The sequence below is a fragment of the Mustelus asterias genome, chromosome 14 (genome assembly GCF_964213995.1).
Source record: "Mustelus asterias chromosome 14, sMusAst1.hap1.1, whole genome shotgun sequence".
Classification (NCBI taxonomy): domain Eukaryota; kingdom Metazoa; phylum Chordata; class Chondrichthyes; order Carcharhiniformes; family Triakidae; genus Mustelus; species Mustelus asterias.
The window spans coordinates 79,915,454-79,936,687 of NC_135814.1; the positions used below are offsets into that span (position 1 = coordinate 79,915,454).

The 21,234-nt window shown below is 49.2% G+C and overlaps 1 protein-coding gene across 5 annotated transcripts in view; it reads right to left on the reverse strand.

The window, feature by feature from the left end:
* Positions 1 to 21,234, reverse strand: part of LOC144503789 (collagen alpha-3(VI) chain-like) — a 342,857-nt gene that overhangs the window by 223,207 nt on the left and 98,416 nt on the right. For all 5 annotated transcript variants that reach the window (XM_078228671.1, XM_078228670.1, XM_078228673.1 and 2 more), the window contains one exon: positions 2,279 to 2,878. In XM_078228671.1, the coding sequence (XP_078084797.1) occupies positions 2,279 to 2,878 (600 nt within the window). The remainder of the gene's footprint in view (positions 1 to 2,278; positions 2,879 to 21,234) is intronic.

Sequence of the window (21,234 nt, forward strand, 5' to 3'; positions counted from 1 at the left end):
GATAGGGAGCGGGATAGCTTGATCTTGGTTTCAGATAAAGCTCGGCACAACATCGAGGGCCGAAGGGCCTGTATTGTGCTGTACTGTTCTATGTTCTATAACTAGTTTCTAAAGTCGTGCACCAAGCGAGCAGAACTCCTAGAGGAGCTCGGAGGTGAGTACAGCACTCTGTGTCTTCAAAGCGGGTGGGAACGGAGACTGAGCAGGGAGGAAAGGGACTGAGCTGGAGATGACAGAGGTGAGTTGGGGGATAGAGGTGAATCGGGGAGGTGGGGGTGGAAATGAAGTGAGTTGAGGGGAGCAGAGGTAAGTGGAGCAGGCGCAGGGACTTCACCGGCAAGTCTGTACAGCAGCGTATTCAAGGATGCCTTATGATGCTGGGCTTCTTGGAAGAGCTACACAGAGGGAAGGGAAGCCTGGGGCATGGGCTTCAGTGCAGTCGGGGGATGGGGAGACATCATGGACTGAAGGTTCCACACAACCACAAGTGGCGGGGACGCATCTTCAAATGGGATGTTGACAAAGCAAATACCAATGGAAAAACATGTCAATGGTCATGCAATCAAAGAATCTATAATCCCTACAGTGCAGAAGAGGCCATTCAGCCCATTGAGTTTGCACCAAACCTCTGAAAGAGTGCCCTACCTAGGTCCAATTCCCCACCCTAACCCCGTAACCCACACATTGATCATGGCCAATTTACCTAACTTGAGCATCTTGGCCACTAAGGGACAATTTAGCATGGCCAATCCACTTAACCTGCATATCTTTAGATATCACATTGCAGCTGAGACCATCCAGCTTGAACACAATTGACATGCTTGGAGTTAAACTAATCTCACAATTCTGCCCATCCAAGCAGAACATGCGTGAGAGAGTGCCACTGACCGTTGCTCAGGATTTAATCTTTGGTGCACGGACTTCCAAAATCAATAACTTTACCATTTCCTGACTGGGCAAGCAACTCTATCCCCTTAGAAAGGTGGCCATGACACACTGCTCCTAATCCTTCGCTCTGTGCTGAAAACCCATTGACAAGTTCCCCTGCACCCCAGCATGCACCCAGTTGAGTGCATGGCTTTTTTAAGCTTTGGACAATACTGTATCCTGAGCTCCCATCTCAGGCATGGTGGCACAGTGGTTAGCACTGCTGCCTCACAGCTCCAGGGACCTGGGTTCGATTCCCGGCTTGGGTCACTCTCTGTGTGGAGTTTGCACATTCTCCCATGTCTGCATGGGTTTCCTCTGAGTGCTCCGGTTTCCTCCCACAGTCCAAAGATGTGCGGGTTAGGTTGATTGGCCATGCTAAATTGCCCCTTAGTGTCCTGGGATGCATAGGCCAGTGGGATTAGCAGGGTAAATGTGTGGGGTTACGGGGATAGGGCCTGAGTGGGATTGTTGTCGGTGCAGACTTGATGGGCCGAATGGCCTCTTTCTGCACTGTAGGGATTCTATGATTCACAGGCAGAGTGGCCAATGCAGTCACCATTCGATCATGTGGTGTGGGCGGGATTGGTGTGAGGTCTTGCTCAACCAGCATGCGATCTAAGGACTGGGCATCAATGTTGTGGCCACGGCAGCTTCAGATGATAAATAGCCGAAGAGTGGTCCTTAGAAGACAAATGCTAACCATTGAGTCTCTCTCATTGATATTGCAGTGAGGGGAACATGAGGAACATGAAGCCTGGTGAATCCACTGTCATTCTTCTCACTCATTGACAGGAGAAGAAGAAGAAGACAAAAGGCAGGGGCAGAACCGTCACAAGGGCCTGATGGGGTGTGAGAGGTGAGGTATAGAGAACCTAATATTTAACAAAAAAACAACTGGGTCAAAGAGAGCAGAAGCTGATCTTTTCACCAGCCTGCATCAGCACTAGGCAGACTCTGTGGCCACCACCAATTTGTGTCGAGGAGCAGTGGACCCCACTTCATCGTGCACCCACCTACCCTGCTTGCAGTGAAGAACCCGACATTCAGGTGACTCTCTCCCAAGGTGGGTGAGACAGGCTGGCAGATTTCCCCACTTCTGCAACCTGACAGTCTTTGAAAAAGATATCCAGGGTATGAAATCAGCAAGCAAAATGTGCAATTTCAAAATGGTGACCTACTTTTCTAATGCATATCACATACTCCAGAGGTAATATTAGAGAAATAGTATTGAATTTACAGTCAAACATCACAACTGTTCCCCGGTACATGTGAGCAATGCCAACAGCTAGCACCCGCAAGAATGTGAAAAACAAATACATATTTTTTAGGGAAAAAGAGATATATATACCTGTAGGTATTTCAGTGATTCCACCATAGACAAGCCTAATGGTAGATAATGTCACTGGTTCCCGGATACTTTCAAGGGCATTAAAGTCATTTATTCGGTAAGCCAGATTTTCATTGAATGCAATGCGCTGTAGCTCTGGTGCCTCTGCTTTATTGATTCCAATAGCAATGGTGAGAATGCGTCCTCTTGCCAGGGCTTCTGCAGCGGGTCTAACATCATCTTCAGATTTTCCAGCAGTAACAACCAACAATATTTGGGGAACACCATCCTCTAATCTACTTCCAGTAGATTTGATGAACATGTTTCTCCAAACATAGTCCAATGCTGCACCAGTTTTAAGGCTCGTGCCACCTTTCACACGGAGCCCGCTTAGATGGGACAGAAGTTCATCCTTTCTCGAGTAGCTGTTTAGATAGAACTCAGCTTTTGCATCCTCACTGTACTGTACCACAGCGGCTTGTATTCTGTCAGCTCCAATGTTGAGAGTTTCAATTATCCTTCCAATGAAGTTGCGGACAGCAGGGAAATATGCATTCCCAACGTTAACTGATCCATCAATAAGGAATACAATATCTCTCTTGTTCACTATTTCCGGCAGAACTGGAAATGAAAGCACAGTGTAATCCACAGCATTTCAAACAAAGGTTAGAAATTGACAAATTCTCACTGCAAGGTAACAGCTAACTAATTGGTTACCAAATATGTTTTACATTGTGGAAGATGTTGTAAGCGTTGATTTTATACAACTGTTTCTAGTGGTTGCATTCATCAGGAGCTCAAACTGAAAAGTCACAAGCAGACTATCTATCATTTTTATCAATTAAACTGAGCAAGCAAAAATCTGTAAAAAACATAGCAGATTTCCAAACACTCACGAGGTACAAAGAACAAAGAACAGTACAGCACAGGAAACAGGCCCTTTGGCCCTCCAAGCCTGTGCCGCTCATTGGTCCAACCAGGCCATTCGTTTGTATCCCTCCATTCCCAGACTGCTCATGTGACTACCCAGGTAAGTCTTAAACGATGCCAGCGTGTCTGCTTCCACCACCCCTACTTGGCAGCGCATTCCAGGCCCCCACCACCCTCTGTGTAAAAAACGTCCCTCTGATATCTGAGTTATACGTCGCCCCTCTCACCTTGAGCCCGTGACCCCTCGTGATCGTCACCTCCGACCTGGGAAAAAGCTTCCCACTGTTCACCCTATCTATACCCTTCATAATTTTGTACACCTCTATTAGGTCTACCCTCATTCTCCGCCTTTCCAGGGAGAACAAGCCCAGTTTACCCAATTTCTCCTCATAGCTAAGACCCTTCATACCAGGCAACATCCTGGTAAACCTTCTCTGCACTCTTTCTAAAGCCTCCACGTCCTTCTGGTAGTGCGGCGACCAGAATTGGACGCAGTACTCCAAATGTGGCCTAACCAACGTTCTATACAGCTGCAACATCAGACTCCAGCTTTTATACTCAATACCCCTGATGCACTATCAATCAAGCAAAGACTAGTTTGTATGCAAGAACAAATAGGCTTTTATTCGCAAAAGACTTGGAGCACACCCATGCCGATGAACTGATCCAGAGACTGAGGCAGGGGGGTGGGGAGCAGTCACCTTTATACCTGGACCAGGGGGGGAGGAGTCTCAGGCAGGGCCGGCAGGGGCATGCCCAGGCATGTCACACACACACACAGGCAATAAGCTTAACAGTGGTTTACCACATTCACCCCCTGCTTTTAAAAAAGAGTCTGGCGGGGGTGAGGAGGGTGGAACGATATTTACAGAATTACAAATTTACAAATTTAGTCTCTCTGGCAACTTGATCTGCCGCTGCGACCGCCATAGTGCCAGTTGTGGTGTCGGTTCCGGTGGCCGCGGTGTTGGTTCAGGCGCCAGGCTGTAGTTGCTCGAGTCATCTGTAGTCCCTTCCGATTGTCGGGTGCGTGGTGGCGGCTCCTGGGGTTCAGGCGTGCTGTATACGGGGGTTGGGGGTGTGGGGTTGTGGGTCATAGTGGTCCCTGGGGCACCTGCGGGTGCCAGGTCTCGAATGGAGACCGTGTCCTCCCCCCCGTCGGGGTACGCCACATAGGCGTATTGGGTGTTGGCGTGGAGGAGCTGGACCCTTTCGACCAGGGGGTCCGACTTATGGGTCCTCACGTGCTTCCGGAGCAGGACAGGGCCTGGGGACATCAGCCACGACGGTAGTGAAGTCCCCGAGGAGGACTTCCTGGGGAAAACAAACATTCTTTCGTGAGGGGTAGCATTGGTAGCTGTGCAAAGGAGTGATCTAATCGAGTGTAGTGCATCAGGGAGGACCTCTTGCCAGCGGGTGACTGGAAGACCTTTAGACCTCAGAGCTAGTAAAACGGCCTTCCAGACTGTCTCGTTCTCCCTCTCTACCTGTCCATTCCCCCTGGGGTTGTAGCTGGTGGTCCTACTCGAGGCTACCTTTGGAGAGCAGGTACTGTTGCAGCTCATCACTCATAAAGGAGGATCCCCGGTCGCTATGGATATAGCTAGGGAAACCGAACAGGGTGAAGAGGCTGTGCAGGGCCCTGATGACCGTGGCCGAGGTCATATCCGGGCAGGGAATAGCGAAGGGGAAACGTGAATATTCGTCAATGATGTTGAGGAAGTATATGTTGTGGTCAGAAGAGGGGAGGGGGCCTTTGAAGTCGACGCTTAGGCGTTCGAAAGGGTGGGTGGCCTTTATGAGGTGTGTTCTGTCTGGCCGATAGAAGTGCGGCTTGCACTCTGCGCAGACCTGGCAGTGTCTGGTTATAGACCTGACTTCCTCAATGGAGTAGGGCAGGTTACGGGCTTTAATGAAGTGAAAAATCCTGGTGACCCCCGGGTGGCAGAGGCCATTGTGGAGAGTCTGCAATTGGTCTATTTGTGCGCTGGCACATATTCCCCAGGACAGGGCGTCTGGGGGCTCATTGAGCTTCCCGGGCCGGTATAAGATGTCGTAATTGTAGGTGGAAAGCTCGATTCTCCACCTCAATATTTTATCGTTTTTGATCTTGCCCCGCTGCGTGTTGTTAAACATGAATGCAACTGACCGTTGGTCCGTGAGTAGGGTGAATTGTTTACCAGCTAAGTAGTGGCGCCAGTGCCATACAGCTTCCACTATGGCTTGGGCCTCCTTCTCGACAGAGGAGTGTCGAATTTCAGGGCTTTGGAGGGTTCGTGAGAAGAAGGCCACGGGTCTGTCCGCCTGGTTAAGAGTGGTGGCTAGGGCGAAGTCAGACGCATCGCTCTCCACCTGGAAGGGATGGATTCGTCTACAGCGAGCATCGTGGCCTTCGCGATGTCTGCTTTGATGCGGTCGAAGGCCAGGCGGGCTTCTGCTATCAGGGGAAAAGAGGTGGATTTGATGAGCAGACGGGCTTTATCCGCATAATTGGGGACCCACTGGGCGCAATACGAGAAGAAGCCCAGGCATCTCCTCAGTGCTTTGAGGCTGGTGGGGAGGGGAAGTTCCAGGAGGGGACGCATGTGGTCGGGATCGGGACCGATGACCCCTTTTCCACAACACAACCAAGGATGGCGAGGCAGTGTGTGAGGAATACGCACTTCTATTATAGGTCAGATTTAGGAGTGTGGCGGTGTGGAGGAATTTGTGGAGGTTGGCGTCGTGGTCCTGCTGATCATGGCTGCAGATGGTGACGTTATCCAGGTACGGGAAGGTGGCCCACAGCCCGTTCTGGTCTACCATTTGGCCCATCTCACACTGGAAAACCGAGACCCCATTGGTGACGCCGAAGGCGACCCTGAGGAAGTGGTAGAGGCGGCCATCCGCCTCGAAGGCAGTATCATAGAAACCCTACAGTGCAGAAGGAGGCCATTCGGCCCATCGAGTCTGCACCGACCACAATCCCACCCAGGCCCTACCCCCACATATTTTTACCCGCTAATCCCACTAACCTACGCATCTCAGGACTCTAAGGGGCAATTTTTAACCTGGCCAATCAACCTAACCCGCACATCTTTGGACTGTGGGAGGAAACCGGAGCACCCGGAGGAAACCCACGCAGACACGAGGAGAATGTGCAAACTCCACACAGACAGTGACCCGAGCCGGGAATCGAACCCGGGACCCTGGAGCTGTGAAGCAGCAGTGCTAACCACTGTGCTACCGTGCCGCCCTAGTATATTAGTATATAACTAGTATATTGGCGATCATCCGGGCGGATAGGGCGCTGGTGGTATGCAGATGGTGGAGAACACACAATATTGCGCAATCTGATTAACCATGTCAGATATGCGGGGAAGGGGGTACGCATCCAGCTGCGTGTATCGGTTAATGGTCTGACTGTAGTCAATGACCATGCGATGTTTCTCCCCAGTCTTAACAACTACTACTTGGGCTCTCCAGGGGCTGGTACTGGCCTCAATGATCCCCTCCCGTAGGAGCCGTTGTACTTCGGACCTGATAAAAGCCCTGTCTCCAGCACTGTACCGTCTGCTCTTGGTGGCGATGGGCTTGCAGTCGGGGGTGAGATTTTCAAACAGTGAGGGAGGGGCAACTTTAAGGGTCGAGAGGCTGCAGGTGGTGCGCGGTGGGTGATCTAAGAACTGGTGATTGCAAACAGAGTGCGGGGGAAAAGGCCCATTATACTCCATGGTGACACTCAAGGTGACACAGGAAATCTAGCCCCAGGAGTACGGCAACGCAGAGTTGTGGCAGCACGAGGAGCCTGAAGTTTTTGTACACAATGCCCCGTACAGTCAGGGTCGCCACGCAGTACCTGAGGACATCCACCGAGTGGGACTTTGAAGCCATGGAGATCGTTTGCTTCACTGGTAGTATTGAAAGGGCGTAGCGACTCACTGTGTTAGGGTGAATAAAGCTCTCCGTACTCCCACAGTCAAATAAACAGTTTGTAGTGCGACCGTTTACCTCGATGTCCATCATGGACCTGGCGAGTTGGTGAGGCCTGGATTGGTCCAGCGTAACTGAAGCCACCATTGGATTTTGCGTCGCAGCTGACGGCATCCAAGATGGCGGCCCGCACGGCTCACACACGGCTGAAGGCGTCCAAGATGGCTGCCCGCACGGCTCACACGCGGCTACCGGCGACCAAGATGGCGGCCCCCGCGGATCGCACGCGGCGCTACTGGGCTTGGAGGTCGACTTCGCCCTGCATATCTTCACGTAATGGCCCTTCTTTCCACACCCGGAGCAGATCGCATCCTTCGCCGGGCAACGTTGTCGGGGGTGCTTCCCCAGGCCGCAGAAGTAGCACTTCAGGCCTCCAGAGACTGCCTCAGCGGTCGGGTCATTGGTGGGACGTGGCGTGGCGTAGGCCTGCGGCCCTCCCGAGTACAGAGGTGGCGGCGACCGCGGTGTCCACGATGTGCCCCCGTGGTCGGGGGTGTAGGCCTCGAGATTACGGAAGGCCACCTCTAACGAGTCGGCAAGCACTACAGTGTTTTGTAGATCCAGCCCACCCTGTTCCAGCAGTCGTTGTCAGATATCGTTTGACCTGATACCCGTGACATAGGCATCTCTGATTAAGTCCTCAGTGTTTTGGGCGGCTGTTACGGCCTTGCAGTTGCAGGCCCTGCCAAGTGCTCGCAACGCACGCAGGAATTGGTCGCCCGATTCTCCTGGCTGTTGTCTGCGAGTAGCCAGAAGATGTCTGGCGTAGATTACATTAGACTCTTTGTTGTACTGGCCTTTTAAAAGTTCGATTGCATCCTCGTAAGTTTCAGCGTCTCTAATCATCGAGAATACTTGATCGCTTACCCAGACGTGGAGCACGTGTAGCTTGTCGGTTTCGGTCCGGACGACGGAGGCGGAGGCGGTGAGGAAAGTTTCGAAACATCGCAGCCAGTGATCGAAGCTGTTAGAGGCTCCTACAGCTTGAGGATCCAATTCTAATCTATCGGGTTTTAGTATCTGCTCCATCCCAAAACTTTTTGCGAATAAAATTGATGCACTATCAATCAAGCAAAGACTAGTTTGTATGCAAGAACAAATAGGCTTTTATTCGCAAAAGACTTGGAGCACACCCATGCCGATGAACTGGTACAGACTGAGGCAGGGGGGTGGGGAGCAGTCACCTTTATACCTGGACCGGGGGGGGAGGAGTCTCAGGCAGGGTCGGCAGGGGCATGCCCAGGCATGTCACACACACACACAGGCAATAAGCTTAACAGTGGTTTACCACAACCCCGTCCTATAAAGGCAAGCATACCATATGCCTTCTTCACCACCTTCTCAACCTGTGCTACCACCTTCAACGATTTGTGGACTTGCACACCTAGTGTTTCTGTACTCTTGATGGCTCTGCCATTTATTGAATAACTCCCCCCTCCATTAGCGGGTAAGATATGTGGGGGTAGAGCCTGGGTGGGATTGTGGTCGGTGCAGACTCGATGGGCCGAATGGCCTCCTTCTGCACTGTAGGGTTTCTATGATTTCTATGATTAGTTCTTCCAAAATGCATCACTTCGCATTTATCTAGATTAAATTCCATCTGCCATTTCTCCGCCCTATTTTCTACGCCCAAAGGTGAAGCACTGCAGGTCAGCATCTGGTGAAATAAGCTGTTTTATTATTTTGTTATTTTATGGTGGCACAGTGGTTAGCACTGCTGCCTCACACCGCCGGGGACCCAGGTTCGTTTCTGGCCTTGGGTGTCTGTGTGGAGTTTTCATTTTCTCCCCATGACTGCATGGGTTTCCTCTAGGTGCTCCGGTTTCCTCCCACAGTCTAAAGATGTGCAGATTAGGTGGACTGCCCATGGTAAATTGCCCCAAAGTGTCCCAGGATGTGTAGGTTAGATGGATTAGCCATGATAAATGCATGGGGTTATGGGGGTAAGGCAGAGGGAGGGGACTGGGTAAGATGCTCTGTTGGAGATTCAGTCCAAACCCGATGGGCCGAATGGCCTCCCTTCTGCATGGTGGGAATTCTATGGATTTCATCTTTTAACGACGTGGGCTGCAATTCTCTGACCTCAACCACGGCTGGGAGTCTTCGGTTACGCTGCAATGAATGAAGCGCCAAATTCTCAGTTCTTGCTGGCAGCGGTGGTGGGGCACATGGCAGCAGAGAATTCCAGTCATTGGCATCATCACAGAATTGTAGACAATCACTAGCTTTTTTAAAAATCCACCGCAATTGTGCATTTGGTATTGTGGCACGATGAGATGCAGTTCTACATTTTATATTGATTTTAAAAGAATATACAGCACACAAATAGGCTATTCATTCTAACTGCTTCACACAAGTTTTCTCCATCTAACATTATCAACATATCATTTGATTCCTTTCTTGTTTCTCAAGATTTCCCTCAAATGCATTTATTCACCCCAACTACTCCTAGTCGTAGTGAGTTCCACATTCATACCACACACTGGGTAAAGACTTTCCTGCTGAATTTCCCAGTGGATTTTTTTGTGGTTATGGTTACCATTCCTAACATAGTAAACACAAGATTTCAAATCCGGATTGGTGCTAATCCCACTGTATTACGGGAAAGTGTAGATGAGGCCAAGATGTGATCAGCCGTGATTGTATGAAATGGAGGAGCAGGCTCCAAGGGCTTATTTGCCAACTCCTGCTACCAGTTCTTTTGTTCTTATTTCCTTGTTTTTGTTTCAATTGTTGAACATATAGAAAGAGAAAGGAAACAGTAATGAATGTAAATTCCCAGCAAAATCCCACAGCCATTGGACCACTAACTGAATTGAAATTACATATTTAGCAGGAGGTTTGCAAAGATTCACGAGCCCAGAGGGGAATAGGCTTTCATTGGTCCATGGAGTACAGACACTGATAGTTGCTGTGTTAGAAACTGTGATATAGAGCGGAATCTCAGGTCCTACCTGCAGTGGGAAGCTTGGCCAACAGAAAAACTGAATTTGGTATGAAAACAAAAATCAATTACCTCACACGTGGAATGGATTTTTGCAATTTTGCCCTCAGGACTTCAAAGGCTTCAAACGAGCAACACTGGAAAGCAATTTTGCGTGCACCAGAATGTCCTGCATGCTTCATAAAAGGCCAGCTCAACAGAATTAAGTTCACCCTCAAAATTAATATTCCCACCAGCGAGAAATCAAAATGTTCACTTTTACAACTGCACATCAGAGGCATGCGCTTGGTGAGGGAGACTTCTTCCATCATTGACGATGAGTTGCCTCTGCAACTCTTTGGGGAGCATCCGTAAATGCCACCCTACACTTGAAGCCAGCGCAAGTTTCAGGGAGGATGACCAAGGGAGGAAGGAAGAGTTAATAGCAAAGGGTGGAACAGTTGTCGGACAAAGATGGAAGGGCAAGTGCAGACTGTCCGGGGGGGGATAGTGCAGGGTGTCTGGGGAGAGATGGTGTCCGGGGAGGGATGGTGCAGGGTGTCAGGGGAGGGATGGTGTCCGGGGAGGGATGGTGCAGGGTGTCAGGGGAGGGATGGTGTCCGGGGAGGGATGGTGTCCGGGGAGGGATGGTGCAGGGTGTCAGGGGAGGGATGGTGTAGGGTGAGGGGTGAGGGACAATGCAGGGTGTCCAGGGAGGGACAGTGCAGGGTGAGGGACAATGCAGGGTGTCCGGGGAGGGACAGTGTCCGGGGAGGGATAGTGTCCGGGGAGGGATAGTGCAGGATGTCCGGGGAGGGATAGTGTCTGGGGAGGGATAGTGTCCGGGGAGGGATAGTGCAGGATGTCCGGGGAGGGATAGTGTCTAGGGAGGGATAGTGCAGGGTGTCCAGGGAGGGACAGTGCAGGGTGAGGGACAATGCAGGGTGTCCGGGGAGGGACAGGGCAGGGCGTCCGGGGAGGGACAGTGTCTGGGGAGGGCTAGTGTCTGGGGAGGGATAGTGTCCGGGGAGGGATAGTGTCCGGGGAGGGATAGTGCAGGATGTCCGGGGAGGGATAGTGTCTGGGGAGGGATAGTGTCTGGGGAGAGATAGTGCACGATGTCCGGGGAGGGATAGTATCTAGGGAGGGATAGTGCAAGCTGTCTGTGTGCCCTTTAAATTTGGCACCTAGACTTTCAAACACTTGAGGTAATGCTGGTGTTGTGATTTCCTGCACTCCCTCACCATGATAATCTCTGTGTTCCTCCAGGATACACGCATAATGTGCAAAGAGTGCAAGACAACACGTGGCTAGCCGTACCACTGCCCAATGGAAATCACCCACACTTCCACTCCCAAAATTAGACTCCAGAATGGAAGACTCCGGGCTGTATTCCCCCCAAAAAATTCAAAGTGTCGAATTTGTGGGAAAACTGGAGTAATTCATGCTGGATTTTTCAGTGGGAGTTCACATAAGAATCTCCCACACTCTGTGCATTGCAAAGGCCACCAGCGTGAATATCAATAGATTTCAGGGGGCGGGGCCTATTCCAGCTGGCAGGCTGAAACCAACGGGCCTCTGCGCATGCGCAGTGTCCCCGAACTACCAACCTCCCGTATACTGGCCAGCTTTATCGCTGGCCAGCCTGGGACCCCACAATGCTGCCCCCTCCAACCCCGACCATTCCTGGGCCAGCCCCAACTACCCCACCACCCCGATCCAGAGTATCCCGATCTCTCCAACAGCCCCCCCCCCCCTCACCTTCCCTCCCCCCAGTGACAATCCATCCCCCCTCTGCTGTGCAGACACCCCGGGAGGCACACCTCCCTTCCACAATCACTGGCCTCCCTCCTGCCCCAACTGGTCCCTAAGCAGAGTGGCAGCGGGACCCCCCACCCCCACCGATTGCCCCAGAGGCTCCGCCCCCTATGCCGCACCGCCCCCAATAGGCTCCACTGCCTTGCCACTGCTCCATGCCCAATGGGCAGTGCCAATGTGCCCTCTGGGCATGGGCGCTTTGCCCCTCGGGCAGTGCCAGGGTCACAGCCTTGCACTGCCAAGGTACCCATGACTTAAGGAACTTAAGGTACTTAAATTGAGTTTGTGTCTTTATATGCTCTGTTTGTGAACAGAATTCCCACTCACCTGAAGAAGGGGCTTGCAGCTCCGAAAGCTTGTGTGGCATTTGCTACCAAATAAACCTGTTGGACTTTAACCTGGTGTTGTTAAACTTCTTACTGTGTTTACCCCAGTCCAACGCTGGCATCTCCACATCAAGGTACCCATGCCCAGGGGGCAACACCCCCCGCCGCCCGACCCCCTGAGGGGCTCCGATTGCCCCACCCCCCCCCCTTCATTCCAGCAGGGTTGTCCCTATAGTTCCCTGAAAGCAGGGACCTACTGTAAATCCCGCTGGAGTGAAATATTCTGGTGGGGTGGGAGAGGGTGGCGGGCCCGGAGAATTCAATCTCAGGCCTGCTATTTACATTAAAAACAGGTTTAAATTATATTAAAATGACTTACCTGGTCTTCCCGCCGGTTTCCAGCGCAGATCTGACGGCGCTGGAAATCCGGCGCATGCTCGGCCACGAGATTCTCTCACCCCGTTGCGCTAGAAAAATTAATGTGGCGGGGTGGGAGAATCGCCCCCTCCATCTATATTGTTTAATTGTTTAACCTTAATTTGTTTTATGTCAGTCACAAGTAGACTTAGACACTGCAATGAAGTTACTGTGAAAACCCCCTAGCCAAGGTAGTGCAGGAACCTTCACAAAGGCATTTCCCAGACTTGAATATCCACCTTGTATTATGTGCTAACTGTAAGCTGGATTTCACTTCTCAATTTATTTAATTTGGATGTTGTTTGAGAATGGGAAAGTCCTAAGGAGTTTAGAGATCACAAATATGTATATCTTGGAACAGGAGAGTAATTTCTATATAAACGTAATTGTCTTAGAGGATTATAGACCTATTCATGTGTATTTCTCTTTTCTCTAATTTAATAAATAGTCTTTAGTAATTGTTACACAACAATTGAGTTGTTATTCTCACTGGGGTTTCATATGACTCCTCACACCATTCCAAAAATAACTATACGCCACCACAAATGGTGTTTCAAATTGAGACACCCTCACAGATAACACCCATGTGGTTCATAACACAAGACTTTCTTATTCTTACATTCCAATGTCCTTGCAATAAAGGCCAACATACAATTTGCCTTCCTAATTGCTTCTATACTTAATTATTAACTTCAGCCCAGATTTTCCAGTTTCTGGATTGCTTTGAGACCCGGCGGAAGTTCCTGCACGCTGACTTCCGAGGCAATTACCTAGGAAATGTGAATTTGTGACAGGCAATTCCTCTGCTCCCTGGGATCCTCCATGAAGGTCTCCAACTCATAGTTAGAATCAGAGATATCAGACAGTTCCATTGTATTTACTTTCACAGTTACTCAGAAAATGTTAGAAAACTCCTAGCCGAACTCCTGGGTAACTGACACCCAAACCCCTTGATTCTGTCCTCAACCCTGACTAATACCCCCTGACCCTGACTACTCCAATGCTAGCCCCAATTACCCCCACTGAATTCCTTGACTAACTTCGGCCCAACCTCCCCTTTCAAAATGACCCAAATACCCCCTCCTAACTTCCCCAACTACTCAACTACCCTTACAACCACAATAACCCCTAAATAGAATAGAATAGAATAGAATAGAATCCCTACAGTGCAGAAGGAGGCCATTCGGCCCATCGAGTCTGCACCGACCACAATCCCACCCAGGCCCTCCCCCCAAATACTCACCCACCCTCCAACCACTCAACTATACCCCCAGTCAAACTTGATTACCCCCCCACCCACCCACCCAACTAACCCCCCAGATCAAACCTGACTATCTCCTAGACTCTCAATCAGACATGACTACCTCCCACCACCAACTACATCCAACACCCTGTCAAGTGAACCTTCTCTTAATTGTGTCTAATGCAATTATATCCTATCATAAATAAGAAGATTAGAACTGAATATAGTACTGCAGTGGTAACCTCACCAATGCCAGGGACAATTGCAGCAAAACTTCCCTACATTTATAGTCCACTCCCCTTGCAATAAATGACAATATTCCATTTGCCTTCCTCATCACTTTCTGTAACTGCATACTAACATTTTGTGATTTATATACCAGGACATCCAGATCCCTCTGTACCACAGAGTTCTGCAATCTATTTTCTTTTAAATATACTGCTTTTCTATCATTCCTGCCATAGTAGACAAATTCACGTTTTACCACTTTATGCTCCTTCTGCCAAATTTTTGTCCACTCATTGAACCTGTCTATAAGCCTTGCAAACATGTTGGCTGGGAATTTCAGGTCCCTCCCACAATGCGATCAGAAATTCCCACCCAAAATCAATGGATCTTTCACTGATTCATCAAATTTTCTGTCCTGCCTCTGACAATTTCCACTGTGGATGCGACTGGAAAAACCTGGTCCTCATGTCCTCTCCACAATTTACTGTCCTACTTCTCTTTGTGTCATCAGCAAATTTAGCAACCATACAATGGGTTCCTTCATTTAAGCAATTAATATAGAAGGTAAACAGCAGGAGATCCAGGACTAATCCTTGTGGCACTCCACCAGTTACAGCTTGTCAATCCAAAAATGTCCCATTTATCCCTACTCTCCATTTTCTGATAGCTGATCAATTCTTTATCCATGCTGATATGTTATCCTCCACATCACAAGATCTTACTTTGCATCATGATGTGGCACCTTATCAAATGCCTTTTGGAAATCCAAGTACACCACATCTGCAAATTTCCCTTTATCGAAGCTGCTTGTTACTTCCTCAAAGAACTCTAATAAATTAGTCAAACATGATTTCTCTTTCACAAAATCGTGCTGATTGCATTAAGATTTTGTAAATGCCCTGCTATTACCTATATAATAGATTCAAACATTTTCCCTATGACCGATGTTAGGCTAACTGGCCTGTAGTTTCCTGCTTTCTGTCTCTCTCCTCTCTTGAATAGAGGAGTTACATTTGCTATTCTTCAAGAGGATACACCTACAGTCTCAGCAGCCACTTCTTTTAAGACCCAAGGATGCAGGCCATTTGGTCCAGGGGACTCGTCAGCCTTGAGTATCCTCAGTATCTTTGCCCTGGTGATTGTAATTGTTTTAAGCTCTTCCTTCCCTTTCACCTCTTGATTTACAATTATTTCGGTGATGTTATTTGCATCTTCTACAGTGAAGGCAGACACAAAGGGTGGAATTCTCTGGCCGTGCTGGTCTAAACGCCAGATATTCCTGCCTGACCGTCAATGGCGTTTCACATTCACCGCAACACGTGCAGTAAAATTCCAGTGGTGGGCGGGATGGGAGAATTCTGGCCAAAATATGTGTACAACACCTATGCCATTTCCTTATTTCCCAGTAATCCCTCAGACTCACTCTCCAGATGACCAATGTTCACTTTATAGTTACTCTTTTGAAATGCTTGTGGAAACTCTTACCAACTGTTTTTCTATTTCTAGCCATCTTACTCTCTAATTTCTCTCTCGTTTTCTTTCACTCTTTGCTGGTTTTTACCAGGCCTTCCTGTCCTTCAGAAACATCAAGTATCTTAAATATTCAGTTCCAGCCTTGATCACCTTGCAGCCACACCTCTCCAATGGCTATCAAGTTGTACATATTAATTTGTCTTTGAGTTGATGATTTATCTGTTTTGCTAGATATGCTACACGTTCAGATATAGAGCCTTTAGATCTGTCTGTTCATTATTTTTGCCAACTCTGGCCTTATCTTGTGGCACACTTTGCACGTTCTGTCCCTTCCCATCATGCCCATTTAGCATTACCCTCACTGCTACTTTACTCTATTACCTTGTCCTTTCCTTTTAATTTTCCACATCACCTGTCATGTGATCTCTCCTCTCTAATATTCAGTTTAAAACCTTTTTACTGCACTAGTTACATGATTCACCAGAACACTACAACCAGCACAGTTAAGGTGAAGACCATCCTAGCATACAGCTCCCACTTACATAAAATCATAGAATCCCTCCAATGCAGAAGGAGGCCATTTGGCCCATTGAGTCTGAACCAACTTTCTGAAAGAACATCTTACCTAAGCTCACATCCAATCTCCGTAACCCCGTGAATTTACAACGGCTAATCCATCTAACCTACGCATCTTTGGAATGTGGGAGGAAACCAGAGCACCTGGAAGAAACACATGCAGACACAGGAAGAACATGCAGACTCCACACAGTCACCCAAGGCCAGAATTGAACCTGGCTCCCTGTAAGGCAGCAGTGCTAACCACTGTGCCACCCCCAGTATTGGTGTCACTTGTCCCATGAATTGAAACCCATTCTGTGAGCCATGTATTCAACTCCCTAATTTTATTTACCCTAATCCAATTTGCTTGTGGTTCAGTTAAAATTATCCAGAAATTATTTCCTTTGTTGTTCTGCTCTTTAATTTAGCCCTTAACTGCCCACACTTTTGAAGCTGAAGCTCTTTTCTAGTCCTATCTATGTTGTTGGTCCCTTTGAGGATCAGGACAATTGGATCCTCCCCGTCCTACTGAAACTTCCTCTCCAGCCCAAGCAGATATCCTGAATATTGGCACCGGGCAAACAACACAGCTTTGTGGACTCTCATTTTTGGCAACAGAGAACTGCATCTATTCCCCTCACTATACTGTTCCCTACTATTACTACATTCCTATGTATTTCCTCCATTTGAATGCCTTTCTCCACGTCACTGCCAAGGTCAATTTGTCATCCATTCTGCAGGCCTCACTCTCAAGGTCATACAAGGTCAATAAACCACAAACCTGTTAGACAATTGCAAGGGTTGAAGTCCCTTGCCTTTTGCCTTGTGAATCCGCTTATCTTCTTCACTAACAGACACAGAACCATGCCCATCCCGCCCTCCCCCATTATCCCCATCTCCAACATCCCTGACCAATTAGAACACTCTATATATTAAAAGGTTTGGATACCTTGTGGAACAAAGTGTCCAGGTGTCATTCTCCTTCTCTGATCTACAACAGTGGCCGCAACTTGGCCTCCAGCTCATTGACTCTGAGTTGAAGCTCATGAGTCACAAGTACTTCGTGCAAACATAGTTGCTATGGATCATTTTCGTGTCCATGAGCTCCCACAATCTGCAGCTGCAGCATGTCACCTGCCCTGCCATTCTAATTACATTTTAATTAACGAATGAATTATGTTCTTAATTACATTTTGAATTAAGCTTATTCTCACCACCTCTTGCAGCACGATATTAGAATTGCATAACACAATAAACTTTGTCACTTAAAAATAAAATATTGATAGAAGACCAGTGGACTCATCAGCTTCTTCCATTCCGTTTTGCTTTCTTCTCTTAACTAATTGTAAAATAGATATTTAATGGTTATTTAATATGTAATACGTTGTATTCAATGTCCAGCTATTAACAAACCATAGTTACTCACCAACTCATCAACTTCAGTTATTCCAGTGAATTATTTTTCCTAAACTCATAAGCACACTGATTCGTTCAACATAACAGCTCCCGCCAATCTCAACATCCTCACTCCTTTGTAGCTCTCTCCAATCTCACTGTACTCTCTCCAATCTCACTGTACTCTCTCCAATCTCACTGTGCTCCTTCCAATCTCACTGTGCTCTCTCAAATCTCACTGTGCTCCTTTCAATCTCACTGTGCCCTCTCCAATCTCACTGTACTCTCTCCAATCTCACTGTACTCTCTCCAATCTCACTGTGCTCTCTCCAATCTCACTGTACTCTCTCCAATCTCACTGTACTCTCTCCAATCTCACTGTACTCTCTCCAATCTCACTGTGCCTTCTCAAATCTCATCTGTGCTCCTTTCAATCTCACTGTGCCCTCTCCAATCTAACTGTGCTCCTTCCAATCTCACTGTACTCTCTCCAATCTCACTGTGCTCTCTCCAATCTCACTGTGCTCTCTCCAGTCTCACTGTACTCTCTCCGATCTCACTGTGCTCTCTCCAATCTCACTGTGCTCCTTCCAATCTCACTGTGCTCCTTCCAATCTCACTGTCCTCTCGCCAGTCTCACTGTGCTCCCTCCAATCTCACTGTACTTTCTCCAATCTCACTGTGCTCTCTCCAATCTCACTGTGCTCTCTCCAATCTCACTGTGCTCCGTCCAATCTCACTGTGCTCCCTTCAGTCTCACTGTGCTCTCTCCAAACTCACTGTGCTCTCTCCAGGCTCACTGTGCTCTCTCCAATCTCACTGTGCTCTCTCCAATCTCACTGTGCTCACAACAATCTCACTGTGCTCTCACCAGGCTCACTGTGCTCTCTCCAGGCTCACTGTGCTCTCTCCAGGGTCACTGTGCTCTCCCCAGGCTCACTGTGCTCTCCCCAGGCTCATTGTGCTCTCTCCAAACTCACTGTGCTCTCTGCAATCTCACTGTGCTTTCTCTAATCTCACTGTGCTCTCTCCAGGCTCACTGTGCTTTCTCTAATCTCACTGTGCTCTCTCCAGGCTCACTGTGCTCTCTCCAGTCTCACTGTGCTCTCTCCAATCTCACTGTGCTCTCTCCAATCTCACTGTGCTCTCTCCAATCTCACTGAACTCACTCCAATCTCACTGAACTCACTCCAATCTCACTGTGCTTTCTCCAATCTCACTGTGCCCTCTCCAATCTCACTGTGCTCTCTCCAATCTCACTGGGCTCTCTCCAATCTCACTGTGCTCTCTCCATGCACACTGTGCTCTCTCCAATCTTACTGTGCTCTCTCCAATCTCACTGTACTCTCTCCAATCTCACTGTGCTCTCTCCAATCTTACTGTGCTCTCTCCAATCTCACTGTGCTCTCTCCAGGCGCACTGTGCTCCCGCCAATCTCACTGGGGTCTCTCCAGGCTCACTATGCTCTCTCCAATCTCACTGTGCTCTCTCCAATCTCACTGTGCACTCTCCAGGCTCACTGTGCTCTCTCCAATCTCACGGTGCTCTCTCCCGGCTCACTGTGCTCTTCGAGCCTCACTGTGCTCTCTCCAATCTCACTGTGCTCTCTCCAATATCACTGTGCTCTCTCCAATCACACTGTGCTCTCTCCAGGCTCATTGTGCTCTCTCCAATCTCACTATGCTCTCTCCAGGCTCACTGTTGTCTCTCTAATCTCACTGTGCTCTCTCCAATCTCACTGTGCTCTCTCCAGGCTCACTGTGCTCTCTCCAGGCTCACTGTGCTCTCGCCAATCTCACTGTCCTCTCTCCAGGCTCACTGTGCTCTCTCCAGTCTCACTGTCCTCTCTCCAATCTCACTGTGCTCTCTCCAATCTCACTGTGCTCTCTCCAATCTCACTGTGCTCCATCCAATTTCACTGTGCTCCCATCAGTCTCACTGTGCTCTCTCCAAACTCACTGTGCTCTCTCCAGGCTCACTGTGCTCTCTCCAATCTCGCTGCACTCACAACAATCTCACTGTGCTCTCACCAATGTCACTGTGCTCTCTCCAAACTCACTGTGCTCTCTCCAGGCTCTCTGTGCTCTCTCCAGGGTCACTGTGCTCTCTCCAGGGTCACTGTGCTCTCCCCAGGCTCACTGTGCTCTCCCCAGGCTCACTGTGCTCTCTCCAATCTCACGGTGCTCTCTACAGGCTCACTGTGCTCTCTCCAATCTCACTGTTCTCTTTCCAATCTCACTGTGCTCTCTCCAGGCTCACTGTGCTCTCTCCAATCTCACTGTGCTCTCTCCAGGGTCATTGTGCTCTCTCCAATCTCACTGTGCTCTCTCCAAACTCACTGTGCTCTCTCCATTCTCACTGTGCTCTCTCCAATCTCACTGTGCTCTCTCCAATCTCACTGTGCTCTCTCCAATCTCACTGTGCTCTCTCCAATCTCACTGTGCTCTCTCCAGTCTCACTATGCTCTCTCCACTCTCACTGTGCTCTCTCCCATCTCACTGTGCATCTCTCCAATCTCACTGTGCCCTCTCCAAACTCACTGTGCCCCTTCCAATCTCACTGTACTCTCTCCAGGCTCACTGCACTCTCTCCAATCTCACTGTGCTCTCTCCAATCTCACTGTGCTCTCTCCAATCTCACTGTGCTCTCTCCAATCTCACTCTGCTCTCTCCAATCTCACTCTGCTCTCTCCAATCTCACTCTGCTCTCTCCAATCTCACTGTGCTCTCTCCAATCTCACTCTGCTCTCTCCAATCTCACTGTGCTCTCTCCAATTTCACTGTGCACCTTCCAATCTCACTGTGCTCTCTCCAATCTCACCTGTGCTCTCTACAAACTCACTGTGCTCTCTCGAAACTCCCTGTGCTCTCTCCAATCTCACTGTGCGCTCTCCAGTCTCACTGTGCTCTCTCCAATCTCACTGTGCTCTCTCCAATCTCACTGTGCCCTCTGGAATCTAACTGTGCTCCTTCCAATCTCACTGTGCTCTCTCCAATCTCACTGTCCTCTCGCCAGTCTCACTGTGCTCTCTCCAATCTCACTGTGCTCCCTCCAATCTCACTGTCCTCTCTCCAGTCTCACTGTGCTCTCTCCAGTCTCACTGTGCTCTCTCCAGTCTCACTGTGCTCTCTCCAGTCTCACTGTGCTCTCTCCAGTCTCACTGTGCTCCCTCCAATCTCACTGTGCTCTCTCCAGTCTCACTGAATCTCTCTCCAATCTCACTGTGCTCTCCCGAATCTCACTGTGCTCTCTCCAAACTCACTGTGCTCTCTCCAGGCTCACTGTTGTCTCTCCAATCTCACTGTGCTCTCTCCAGGCTCATTGTGCTCTCTCCAATCTCACTGTGCTCTCTCCAATCTCACTGTGCTCTCTCCAGTCTCACTGTGCTCTCTCCAATCTCACTGTGCTCTCTCCAATCTCACTGTACTCTCTCCAATCTCACTGTGCTCTCTCCAATCTCACTGTGCTCTCTCCAATCTCACTGTGCGCTCTCCAGTCTCACTCTGCTCTCTCTTGTCTCACTGTGCTCTCTCCAATCTCACTGTGCTCTCTCCAATCTCACTGTGCACCTTCCAATCTCACTGTGCTCCCTTCAGTCTCACTGTGCTCTCTCCAAACTCACTGTGCCCTCTCCAGGATCACTGTGCTCTCTCCAATCTCGCTGCACTCACAACAATCTCACTGTGCTCTCACC